This window comes from Anopheles gambiae, chromosome 3 (genome assembly GCF_943734735.2).
Source record: "Anopheles gambiae chromosome 3, idAnoGambNW_F1_1, whole genome shotgun sequence".
Taxonomy (NCBI): Eukaryota; Metazoa; Arthropoda; class Insecta; order Diptera; family Culicidae; genus Anopheles; species Anopheles gambiae.
The window spans coordinates 90,070,038-90,083,050 of NC_064602.1; the positions used below are offsets into that span (position 1 = coordinate 90,070,038).

General features: G+C 47.4%; 1 protein-coding gene across 9 annotated transcripts in view; it reads right to left on the reverse strand.

Annotated features, from left to right (window-relative positions):
* The window catches only part of LOC3291422 (A disintegrin and metalloproteinase with thrombospondin motifs like), an 86,470-nt gene that overhangs the window by 18,387 nt on the left and 55,070 nt on the right, over window positions 1-13,013 (reverse strand). For all 9 annotated transcript variants that reach the window (XM_061655857.1, XM_061655856.1, XM_061655859.1 and 6 more), the window contains exons 6-7: window positions 3,504-3,639; window positions 3,143-3,408 (exon numbers count right to left, since the gene is read on the reverse strand). In XM_061655857.1, the coding sequence (XP_061511841.1) occupies window positions 3,143-3,408; window positions 3,504-3,639 (402 nt within the window). The remainder of the gene's footprint in view (window positions 1-3,142; window positions 3,409-3,503; window positions 3,640-13,013) is intronic.

A 13,013-nucleotide genomic window follows, 5' to 3' on the forward strand; every position in this document is an offset into this window, starting at 1 on the left:
CAACCTGCGAGATGGCATGACAGACGGTCATCTCAACCATTGGTACACAACATCCCGAAATACGGGGAATGGACGATTGACCTTGGAAAACCGTTGCCCTACATGGGTCATTACACACAGGATGCAAAATACGATCTAGATTCGCCGCTCCACGTGAAAGATCACGTGAAAGGCACGAGGTGATGGACAGGGTACTCCGTTTTTTTTTGCTTCACTGTCAACGAAGATGGAAAGGTTACATCAGGCTCCCGCAAAGAGGTTGACCTGTGCAGCATGACGAAATTTCATCTCCGAATGACATTTTGCCTTTTTCGAAAGGAGCTTTTGCAACGAGATTCCTGAGATGTCCTCGCTGTACGCGGTATGCACCGAGCAGAGCACCCCCTAGGTCATCGAGACCTGATCGTGGAATCAAGAGCACATATATGACTGTGTGTTTTGCATTGGAATTGTAAAATATTGCAACAAAATGTGGCACTTTTATGTGAGGATGCGATTTCTGATGATTTAGAGATCGAAATCTTGGGTAAGGGCTTCCCCGTCAACTACCTGTCAGATCGGACGGAGTTACTCGATGACTCACTTGACTTCCAGACAAGGGCCTACGGTTGGGAATGCATGTTTTATGTCTCGATGGCGGCAAAAACAAGGAATACATTTCCATTTCAAAAACGTCGGAAAACCCCCAGAACCCAGAAAAAAGTGGTCGTGCACCGTGCGCAGTGTGAGGTCCGGTGGTGATTCGCGCACGGAGAGCACCTAACCTTGACACAGGCCTCATATCCATCCCTTTGGCGGGCTGTGTCATACGCACGTCATGTGCGGGTGCTGACAGGTGTTTGATTAATTGTAAACGCTCACCATTAGTGTCGGTTGCTGTGCGACGCGACGCACAATGACACAGTTAAGCCCCGCTTGTGTGGGCAAACTGGAGCGATGGAGTGGTAATGAAATACAAAATAAATAAAATTACTAAATATCAACACGAGACGACGGGGCAGGCAGTCTCGTCCTTCGACTTGCGTGCAGAAATAAAGTGATGACAAGTGGTCAATAGAACGGGTTGAGAAGTGGCAGCACACAAAAAAAAAACCGCCATAAGCGAGTCTATGCTTTATTTATGCGCTCGCGTGCGAATAAAAACGGGTAGAAATTAAAACGCACTTGCCCCTGAACAGATGAGCCGATTCTGATCAATTCGTTATTTGCTCTTTGTCACTCACAGATTGGTCGAGCGCGAGCGTTGATTTTTTGCGATCTGTCACTTTAAGATCCCCCTCTCTGTGCATTGGAGGATCAATGGTTTACATTCGTTCGCGATTAATCAATGTCCCCATGTGATGATTGCGCTCGATCATCGCCGTGTGTGTGTGTGCGATCAATTTGGATCGGAAAGCAGATAAATATCATCCTCCAGCAGAGAACAGTTTTAACTTTTCCTTTCACCAACGCAGCTTCCTCGCTGACTTAACAAATGGGAATCGGATTTATACTAATTTAAACGGAAAAGGTGAAGGACTCGACCTATCGACAGCGTAGCTTGGGGCTGCAGTTTGCATCCAAAAGAGTGCTTTCTTGCTCTTTTTTTTCAAAATTAAAGATCTCAAGATTCAAAATTGTACCTATTTTTGGCTACCCGATTCCGATCGTCATTCAAGCCACACTTTATGACAGATTCGCGCGACGCGATTAGCTCCGGACGCACACGGAATTGCCATTTGATCGTCTGTGACACCCTTTTGCGTTAAGATGGTTCCGAAATTGGTTACGGTTTCCTGCCTTGATGCTTGAGCGCGTATATCTTCGTCAGTCGCTAAGGTTCGTCGCGTGCAGTTCTTGCACGCAACAAAAGCGCGTTTGCTGACCCAGTGCCGGTGGCTACGACGAATTCATCCGCTTTGACGGATAGATTAATCGTTCGAGATGGCTTACCTCCGGGCCTGCGTTAAGCGTTTTGTGTATGTGTGTGTGTGTCAGTGATCACATCAGCTGGTACAGGCTGGTAGAGCGGCAGGGAGGACACCATTTCGCTAAGCCGCACTGGCATTGGACTGGTTGAGGTGCTTGAGGATTTAGAGCTTGATGGATGTAGCATGCTGACCATCGTTTGCCTCATCACCAAGATCCTGTCCACTTGGGGAGCTGGTCAAATTGACAACACTGTCTAGTGAGACTCATCTTCACACCGAGGGAGAGAGTGAGAGAAAAAAAGCTAATGAATGTAGTCGCAGTTGCGCAAGAACCGGTGTCGCAAGTCTGAAACTATTTCGGTAACTGCGCTAACGGCAATGGTGGTTGCTATTTTGGGAAAGGATCTTCACAGTGCATCAGGGAGGAGAAGGGAAGGGGACGAAAAGAGCGGTGTAAATGTCACGCAAAACATGTGCGATGATCAGCGTGTAAGCGGTTAAATTGGGATGTCTGGCAAGTAGTATTCCGCAAGCGCACATGGGGAGGTTGCACGTAGCTTTCCTCTCTGAGCTGTTGTTAATTTGACATGTGAGCTGTTGTGCATGAGTTCGTGTCATTCTGTGCCGTGTGGTGGCCAATCGTGCCTTATAGCACACTAATTGGAGGTTCCGATGGACGTTGAGGCACATTCAGATGTTGTCAGCGAGATTGTTAAATTGGTCACTTATTACAGCATTGTTTATTAGTAATTGCAGCCCATTTGGAGGGAAAAATAGCAATTCTGACGCAAGTAAATGTGCTACCAAAAGTGATTCAATACTATCAAAGAAAGCTGATGTGAAATGATTGCATTCTTGAGCGCATTCTAAATGTATTATTTCTTTGTGTTCTTATCATTTGCTCGTACAAAACCCACACCAAGATCGTAAAATCTTGCACAACCAATTTTATGGTTGTCCAAACCCGAAAAAGAATCGACTTAAACGCTGTCGATCCTTCGATAGCAATCATTTGCTGCTCGTAAAACAGGGCGGGAAGACCAACAGCATTTAAATGAACTCATCTTTCCCACACAAGGCGCGCCGGGCCTCTAAACTCTAAAGGCTGCAACAAATTGGTGCAACATTCACTGCACTCCAATAAAACCGACACTTAAAACAATCCCCGCCCCATGGGGTTCTGGCCCGGGCGGATGGACCTGGGGCATTAATACGGAATGGTGGCCACTTACCCGTGAGATAATGATGCCCGCGATGCTGATGCGAATTTTCGGCCCCTTCAGCAGCCGGTACCGCAGGTCGACACCGTTCCAGAAGGAGACAAAGTAGCGCTTGACCTGCACGTTGTCGCCGCCGTGCAGCCGGTACCCGTCGTAGTCGACGATCACCAGTATCTCCGGGTAGATGGTCCGATCGATGGCGCGCGAGCTTTTGTAGTACGCTTGCGGGCTCCGCTTGGAGCGAAACCGTTTCTGCAGCCGGTCCGGTTCCATGAATGCTGCATTTTTCGAAGCAAAAGGAAAGAGGAATTTCATTTTAATTGCACCACGAACTGTGAACTTCGCGCGAGGTGTGAGAATGTGAGACCCGTACCGTAATCACTAAACTGGTCGTTGTGCTCCTCGTGGGCTTTGCGCTTATAAATAACGTGATGAACACTTCCATCCTCCGCCTGGGAGATGTCGGTTGGCACTGGCTTTATCACTAGTTCATGACCTATACTACCCTCCTGTGGAATAAAGAGAGAGAGAAAAATGAAAGTAAGTATGAAACATTTGTAACCTTCTTCAGACAACCACATCACGCTAACGGATCTAGCGCACACGAAACACGTGCATCGTCATGTTGAAGCATTGTCATCCTTGAGGTGCTTGAGGGGCTTTTCCAACCCATCTCAAAATGACATCCAATGTGTATGTTCAACGGTTTCCTAATTTCTAGATTACATCTTCACCCTAGACTCCCCCGCAGCGCGCCGGAGGGACAGCGCACTCAACGCCAAAAAAAAAAAACAACATAAAAGCTCATAAAAATAGTGATGCTTTTTGAACTACACGCTACGGGCTGAAAGGTTAATGGACGCAAGGGCATTTGCGTTTTCGGGAGTGCTGGCCAATGTGTGCGTGTGTGCGCAGCATCATCTCCGAAACGCGCCGAAACGATCCGAGTGAAGTGGCATTTGGCCTTTCGGGTGACCGTTTTGGACGATCTCGTCGAGGGAGCTGCGCACGTGTAACTTAAAACAAAGCGTACAGCTCATAAACTCTGTCCGGCACCCACCGGGCCGCACCATTAAACTGTCAAGCTGTCGCAATCGTCTCGTGCCCGTGGTTTGGAGCTTGGGGTAGCGGAGTTGCACAGTTTTCTGGTTGGACTTGGGGTTATTTTTAAACGCAGCAAATACAAAACAAACGAGAGCCCTTCGACTGGTTCCAGCAGGGGCGTTATGATTTAAAAAAAAAGGGAATTGAATATCGGTTTGATTGGGTTTTGATGTGTAACCAGAAACGAACTCTTGAGCTCCAATATCTTCGGTTGGCCGGTTGGTATGTCGCAGACATCCGCTGAAATCCTGTTTCGCTCTCCCGGGTGCAACCTTGAAGATCGTTCCAGATGCAATCGTAATCGGTGCATTCTTCACGCTCGTGCGTTCACGTAATCCCGGCTCGATCCGACGACCAACATTGTTCGATAGGCCGAGCGCAACCTGGCAATCCATTCGCCTTGACCGCATTTCGCGACCCGAAAATCCAACTCATCGTTGACCTTCGATGTAGGCATGGAACCCGGGATGCAACCCACAATCCCGTCCGTCCGTCTGTTTGCTCACACAGCACGCTCGCTTTCTGTATCAACCGTTAGGCACCGTGTTAATCCGTGGGCGAAGCGTTTGGAAACACGGCGTTGGTGATGTTGTAAATGGTTGAAAATTAATAAATCGTGCAAGAAACAAGCTCATCCAGAACTTATATAACATCCTGCTCGTGCCGGCCCCGGTCATTGGGTCAGAAGATGTTGTGGCAGTGAGCACCGGTTGAGCCACCGATTGAGTCTCATGGGGGGTTGCACAGTTAGACCGTCCTTGCTGGGTTTGCTTGGACCGCATCTGGTCGACCTGAATCCGCGGACAGGCAGGTCTGCCGCGTTTGCATTAATCGATGACGCTGATGTCGATCTTCTAGCTCCGGAGCCTAGTGTAGTGTCTTTGTAAGGGGGATAAAAAGGTGTGAAAATGTGTTGCGGCTGACCGGTGGCTATAGAGAGCTGCACAAAACCGTCCGCTGGGATTATCTAATGCGGTCAGCAGATGGTCAGCGAACATAGAGTGGCACGTGGTGTTAGTAGCAAAGGGCTCTGAGGGGATTAAATCAACCGAATCTTAATGCAGTATGGAACTCTCTTGTGGGTTGCAAGGATTTGCAAAAGGTTGAGCAAGTGTTGGGGAACTCAGATCCATTTGAAGATACTGAAGAATTGAGTGTTTATAGCTGGTACTAGTGGGATTAAATAGCAACTATTGGGGAATCAAACATTGAGAGTTTGATTCTTGCTTATAGGTCCTTCAAACTTCATATTGCTAACATCAAATGGTCAGCAATGTTCCTAAGACATCGCTCTTAAAACTTCCATCACATCACAAAACCACAACCACATGCGGCGGTCATTTCCATCATTTGCAAATGCTTTCTTCAGGCAATTGCGCAAAAAAGCTCGCTTCTTCTCACCACAAACAGTATTGTGCAATGCGCGATGATTGATGCTTCTGAGCCGCACAATGTACAGCACCGGCCAACGACACGAAGTATCCATTATTACCATAAAAAAACCACATCTGTGCCTCGGTATATTTTTTTTTATTGCCACAATTCGTCAGGGGGTAGCATGACAGGATTCGATTCGGTGACGCTTGGCGGCGGAGTTCTTCGGCCGGACGCACCCTACATCGACGATCGCTATCGTCGTCCACCGGGCAGGTGATGATGGATCGTTTTGGACGATTAGCCGGTGAACCCTGAACGGCGGACGACCGAGTGGACGACAGAATGATGTCGAAAGGTTTCGCGTGGATGCGACGATACGCCTTCGCTGGGGGGTCTCTTAGCTTTACGACCAATCATTTGCTAAATCAATACTCGCGAGAAGGAAGGAAAATGTTTTGAAAACACTTGCCCTGTAAAGCGCTTTGCATGGCTCTAGCCCAGTGCGCCGTCGGCGGTCGGAGAGCATAAACTGGAGAGCCATAAAACGGAGCCTTAAATGTGTACAAAAGGTAATTAAATAATGTATCGTTCGATCGTTTGCCTTGCCCGGGGAGTGCTGTACGGCCATCGTCAGTTTATCTGTGCCCGCAGCAGAGGTTTGATTAGCAATCAAGCATCTAGGAAGATGCTTTATGATGATTAAATTTGTTATTTCGTTGATCAAACCACCTGATCGCCGAGCGAGGATCTACAGGATCTACATCTTTTGTTGAAGATACTGCGGTCGAAAGAAGACTCATTTAACAAAAAACCATCTGTTATGATTCTGTACGATCGAAATCGTACAGAATTGACGGATGTGTCTGGATGGTCAGGGATCATAAAACGGTACAACAACGTCACTTCCTGGCTACGATACAAGCACTTCAAAGCGGAGGCACAGCAGCATCGGTAAACTGTTGGAACTATCGTTTATGCTTGCCAATCAACAGTTGATTAGTGACTTCATCTGCTTTTTTCGTCCCAGACAAGCCCTGGTGAGCTATTGACAGCTTCCTAGGATTGTCCATTTTCCCACACAATCGATTGTTCAGAACAAGCTGATTTATGCAGTGGATGCCGATCATTGATTAACTCTGCCCAGGTCACGACTGTGTATCCTTCCCTCTAAGGGAAACAGCGCACAGCGCTTCTAATAAGCCTTCTTTGTGCGCCTTATTGATGATAAAGATGATGCTTCATCAGTTCAATCAAGGAAGCTACTGATTCATACAAACATTTTGAATATTTATTACTTATCTCGTTATAAGTTGTTTTCAAAATTAAAATGCATCCGCAAAGTTCTGATTTCAAAATACAATTTCACATGAAAAACATGAATCTTCGTAAAAGGTTAATACGCAATTTGCACACGTAATCCCGGCAACATTTACTACGGCACATTGCTCTCTCGCTTCATCCTCCAGCTAAGCGGCTGTGGCGTCTGGCCGGACGATGATCGGCGGGCAGTAATGTGCATCGTGACCATCTTTCAAATTAACCTCCCCGCCGGTCCGAATGAAAGTGAAACCATCAAACACACACACACACATATACTCCACGCTTCTCGTGGTAAATCACGAGCAGCAACAAAACAAAAAAAAAAAGAGAAAGGCCATCAGGTTTGCGGCCCATCTTCACGCGCCGTCTCCCAGCGCAGACAGCAGCCGCGGCCTGCTCGAGAGAAGGGAAAGTGTGTTTGGAAACGGGCAACGCCAGATCACGCCACGACACGACGAAGACCTTGAACCCTGGCGAGATATTAACCCACAAAAGGTTGATCGACGGGACGGGATGGGACGGGATTCCTCAAGCGACGAACCCTCCGCCTCGGTCAGTCAGAAAAGGGAAGCTGATCGCGGGATGGAAATGATGCACACTCATGGGAGTGAACAAAATGTAACTCCAATGTTTTGTAAACGTTATACCAATTGGAATGTTTTGCAATATGCAGTTTTGGGTCTGTGGTGACGGATGAAAATTCCACAAAATTTGGAACATTGAACCCACCCGGTAGACCCGAAAACCGGTGAACAACTTGTGAGGAATTCAAAACATCACATTCGCTGTTGTGTCTGAGCCTCCCCCAGGGCATTCGTTAATGATACACAGGTCACTATCACAACCGATTTCGGAACCGTTGGGGGGTCTCGCCCAACTTTCGGGTCGGTCCGGGTGACAGAGCTTGAGGGTTATGCAACACATCGCTCGACATCAAAACAACCTTTCTCGGTCATTCCTGTCCCGGTGGGGTGCATATGTTCCTTCCTCTCCTTTCCATTTTCGGGGCAATGTCGCCAAACCGTTGTCTACCGCGCGTTTTTGGCACGTCTGCAACGCGGTCCCCGTCGCCGTCGATCGATTGACACCCGATAGAGCCCGACGGTGGCGCGCGATTGCGTGCGAGATTTGACGAAACCGCATCGCATGATTATGTATCAATCTGTGTGTTTGTGTGCATGTGGAGGGGTTCCCCTCGAAACTGGGTCGTCGGTTGGCGCCTTATCTCTTGCCTCGTTGGGAATGTAGCTAACCCGGGGGTTGTAGTGCGTCCCGGTGCAAGAGTGTGTGGGCCAAGTTGGGGGAGTTCAACCTACCCGGGAAGCCGCTCAAAAATACGACTTCACCACGGGTCACGCTAGGCTACATCCGTTACGCAAAATCGGGTGATACGGTACACAAACATCATAAATTGACTGTATGCCTGTGTATGGAGCATTAAATTATTATTTTATCAAAATAACAACCACGCTGGACGTTAAAAAGCGGCACATAGGAGCAGCGAGCAGCTAGCGGAAAGGTGTATTAAAGCTATCTCATAAATAAACGCTCATTAAGACAGATTAGGAGGTGCTTTAAACATTAATGCTAGGTTATCTCACCAGCACATGGAGTTGACGAATCGCAACGTTTAACAAGTCGTTATTATTGTAAGCTTAACGGCTCAAACGGCTAAAGAGCAACTGTACCAGATAATGAAACCTAAGTGTGATAAGAGAGGAATAAAATCCAACCACCAAATCAAACATTTGCCACAACATCTCATGCCACTGACAAGATAATTAAAAACGTATTATTTTCTCAAGTCAAGCACTACAATTGCATGCACAGTAGCACAAACGGAAGCCAAAGGGTTTGCGCCAGGTTCGATTAATCATCGCCCACAATTGGGAGGGAAATGTACGGGGTAGCGCCTCTGCCCAGATAGCGATCCAGCCAACCGATAGATGTGTTCGCGTGCACACATTCTAACATTGTGTGTTTGGTCGCGTACAGTGGCTTCGCTTGTTCACTTCCTTTTATCTAACATCAGACGATTTCCTTTTTGCCATTTGTGAATGCGTGTTGTTGTCGTATGCTAACGGCGCGCAGTAGCAGCTCTGGGCCTGCTCCAACAGTGAGGCGTTGAAAACGTCGCTGAGTCGTCGTTTCATCTATTCATAGCGATAGCGCATTGCGATTGCAGCGCAGTGCATCGTTGCGCAAAACCACTTCACACATGCCCATGTTCTGCGGTGACGGAGAGGATGCTCCGGCGGTGGCGGCAGTACTCTGCAACATCGCAATGGAATGCAGTTGCGAAGTGCATCGACGAATGGGTAATTAATTAAACATTAGTCGTCGTCGTTGTACCGCCGGAGCAAACATAATCATGATGCTTCGGTGACGCAGCGTGGCACCGCTCGGAAAGGGCAGACATTCTGAAAGATCACACCGGAGGACAACCGGTGTCTGGGGTGGAATTAGAAGTTGCCGCTTGTGCATGGAAGTTGCAACAATGACTAACAGTGGTGACCACAATGAATAGGAACAACATTAGCGATATGCCTTTTGATGATGCTGTTTGCTTTGGCTGGAGAGTAGATCAGAGTTTCTTGGGAGTTTTTTTAATGGAAAGCTTTTCACACAAAAATAGGCTTTGTGTGATGCTCTATAGAATTTGAAATCTGGTCTTAAGTGTGGAACTTCATAGCAATTTACTCAAACATCTCTCCACGTCTTTCACGGCAATCAACAAGAATAACCTCAAGATAGTTATTGGATCACTAAAGATCACTCAATTCCATGCTTTAATTCGCCGACGAGTCCCACAAGACAACTACCTATGTACCCGTAATCGCTTTATTGCCAATTCTTATACCTCTCTTAAGGACTTCTGGTCTTTACCGTCATATCCATCCACCTACGAACGACACCGCTTTGCCTATAACTCACCCGCATGCATCGTAGAACGGTTTGACCTTTCCCACGCTACAAACCGAACTCTCCGGTAGCGCCGAGCACGCGATCAAGTGCGTGAGAATCACTTTCCAACCGATTCCTGGCGCCTTCGCCGCAAGGGGGAAAAAACAACCTTAATGCACATCTTTGCAAATCGCACTATGTGTGCAAATTTCGTCACAGACACAAACGCGCGCGCGCGAGTTGAAATATGAAGTGCGCGTCTTTGCCCCAAATCGTAGCAAAGCTCTCTCGCGGGGCATATCAAATCCCGGCCTAAAGAAGACACAGTGGGATGTCGAGCGTCGGGTTGCGTCGTGACATGATTCATTAGCGCGAGTGATTGAGTTCGCCCGGCGTGAGTGGAATATTATAATTGACAAACGTAGCGGGAGGGCGCAAGAATAATTTGCACAAGGATACACCGAAGAAGCTGCGAAAATGGTTTTGCTCAATCAGCGGTAGACAACGCAGCAGCCACATCGATGTTGGAGATTGTGATCGAACGGCGAATAAATTCACAGCACCCTTTTCGATCGTGATCAGGATATGGTAAATCAATTTCAAACTTGCTCATGTGTACTACATTGCCTTTTACTTGTGCCACGCAAATTATCGCAAAACATAAGACACCGATCGCAGCTCGTAGAGCTCAAGAAGTGCTTGTGGTGTTGCACCCGCGCGAGCGAACGGGACATTCTGTACCAACGTTTTTGTTCGTCCTGAGCGTCTTGTCGCCTACAATGTTGCGCAAAACTGGGACTGGGGAAACGCGAAAGACACCACCAGCAATGGCTAAAGTTGCATAACGCAAGAATTGTTCCCCGTCGAATCTGTTCGTCACCATAACTGGACCACTTCCTTTCCCTTGCCGATGAAGTAACCTCTCCCTGTGGTGCGTAGATGGCGTAACGATGCTTTCACCCAGACGTCTGCTGCTCGTTTTTGGAGCGAGCGTCGTTTTTATATCGTGCGGGCAGAGAAATTTAAAACAGATTTACAACAATATCTTTAATCTTCCCCATTATGTGCTTGTTCGCTCGGTGCTGAACTCTGACTACTGATTGATCCGAAACAGATCCCAAGGTTTTGGATACTGGACATCATGTCCGACGAACACTTTCGCTTAATTTGTCACCAATATGTAAGCGAAAGTTCCTGAGGTATTTTTCGAGCGACATCACTCCTCCGAAAGGTGTAATGCATCTCCAACAAAAGTAAGGACAGTTCCGGACATTGTCCGAAGATATTGTTGCGTCCAATTAAACGATGTCAAGAATTGTCTGATCCCAAAAGAGTAATGTGACACTGATGATGGAATTAACTCCAACTTATACGGCTCTCCAACACAGTTCAGAGATCCAACTATACCCGAATCGTTACGCAATGCCGCTGAGACTCAGAGGTCCAGAAGTCGTGCTGGAAATTCGCAAACGGAAAGGATCTTGTTACAATGGACACTGTTTTCATTGGTTAATGTTTTTTTTTTGCCCGATTTCGGTTACTCTATACAGATCAGTTACCAAATTCGTTTGTCGTGATCTTGAACCAGGCCTTCCCACACACACACACACAGCACTTCACAGCCGACAGAAGCCGATGACGTAGACGATGACGAAGATTGACAGGGTTTCGTTTGCTGAGCGCAGTTCAACGTCAGCCACAATTAACCTTTGCAAAATGTAGCTAATTATGCATATGTAGAACAGAAACGTGGGTCACAAAACACAATCCTCGTTTCAGATCCTCTTTTGGAGTGTTTTAGGTGCCCTCTCAGCTCAAAACGAAAAGCAAAAAACTCTGAGGGTCAATGTTGGCTGGCAGTTACCGGCGGGTCAGTAGCACATCAAAAAGTGTGCAAAACTCTAGACAACCACTCGAACGCAAAGGTTAGCTGTGGTGCTTGTTTTAGGAAATGGCACAGCTACGGCAGGGACTGTGATTGAGCCACATTGTTTCCAGACCGGACTGGCTGGCTTTTGTATGTGCTCACTCACAGTTCACGCACAGAATGGAAGATCCGATCGGTCGTTCGATGCGCATCTCTTACGTCAGCCACACGCAAGGGGTTAAGGCCATCGCACGCCGAGGTCGTAAGCGTTCGAACTCTAGCTCTAGCCGGGGGAGCCTCGGGATGATTGCACCAGCTCCAGCGGATAATCGACAGCTTATTCAAGGGGGTGTTTTCGGTGCGTTCGTGATAGCTGTGGGAATGTTGGAACTGGCCGCTAACAATTAGCATGAAAGCGCGAGATGTGCCCTGAACTGATTGAGCGAGAGTATGATGCGTTCGTTGCACAGATTGCAACGCATTTGTACCATGTGCACGTCAATGTGCTTCTAGGTTAATAAAAGGTTTAGCACGCCAAGTAGAGTGGCAATCAGAAATCAGAAATTGCACATTAAAGGATATTAATTGCAACAAAAAATCAAACTACGATCAAGGTATGAAAAAATGAGCTCCTGCGTAAGCCTAGTAAATCATTTCTTAATATTAATTTGATTTAAATTGAGTATCAACTTCCTGATTCTTACACCATTTTCTCTTTGATTGAAATCGTCTACAAAGATCTCAACAATCGTTATTCAATTTACCCCAGCAACGGGTATTATGTTTTATAGTTTTCATTCCCCTTCCTAGTCTTGTTATGTAGAGTAAAAGCAGCAGTACACGATGCTAGATAGCGAGACTGATAGCAAGACGCGAGATCGTTTCAATCACAAACAAAAAAACAGCAAGTAATAAATCTCACACCCGCCCGGTTAAACCTTACGAAATCAATCATTACAGCCAATTACAAACGGCTCAATCGATCGAACACGCCACACCGGCTCCGGGCGGCCTCTCTTCCTGATGCTGGTGCAACAGCAGGTGAATTATGTTGTCCGATCGTCGGCACACTCGATCCGTGGCACGATCTTCTAGCCGGCCGCGCTGGGAAAGCAATGAAACGCAGCTGGTGACGAATTGCACACTGCAGCACAAATATAGAGCAGCGTGAGTCGATCAGACCAATCGCTCTCTCTTACCCAACCGAACCGGGCCGGGGGTCGGGAAAACACCCTCCGCGCAACGGGTTACGTCACTGGTTCGTTCTACTCCATGTTTTACCCCCGATCGATATCGATCAGTTTTTCGGTG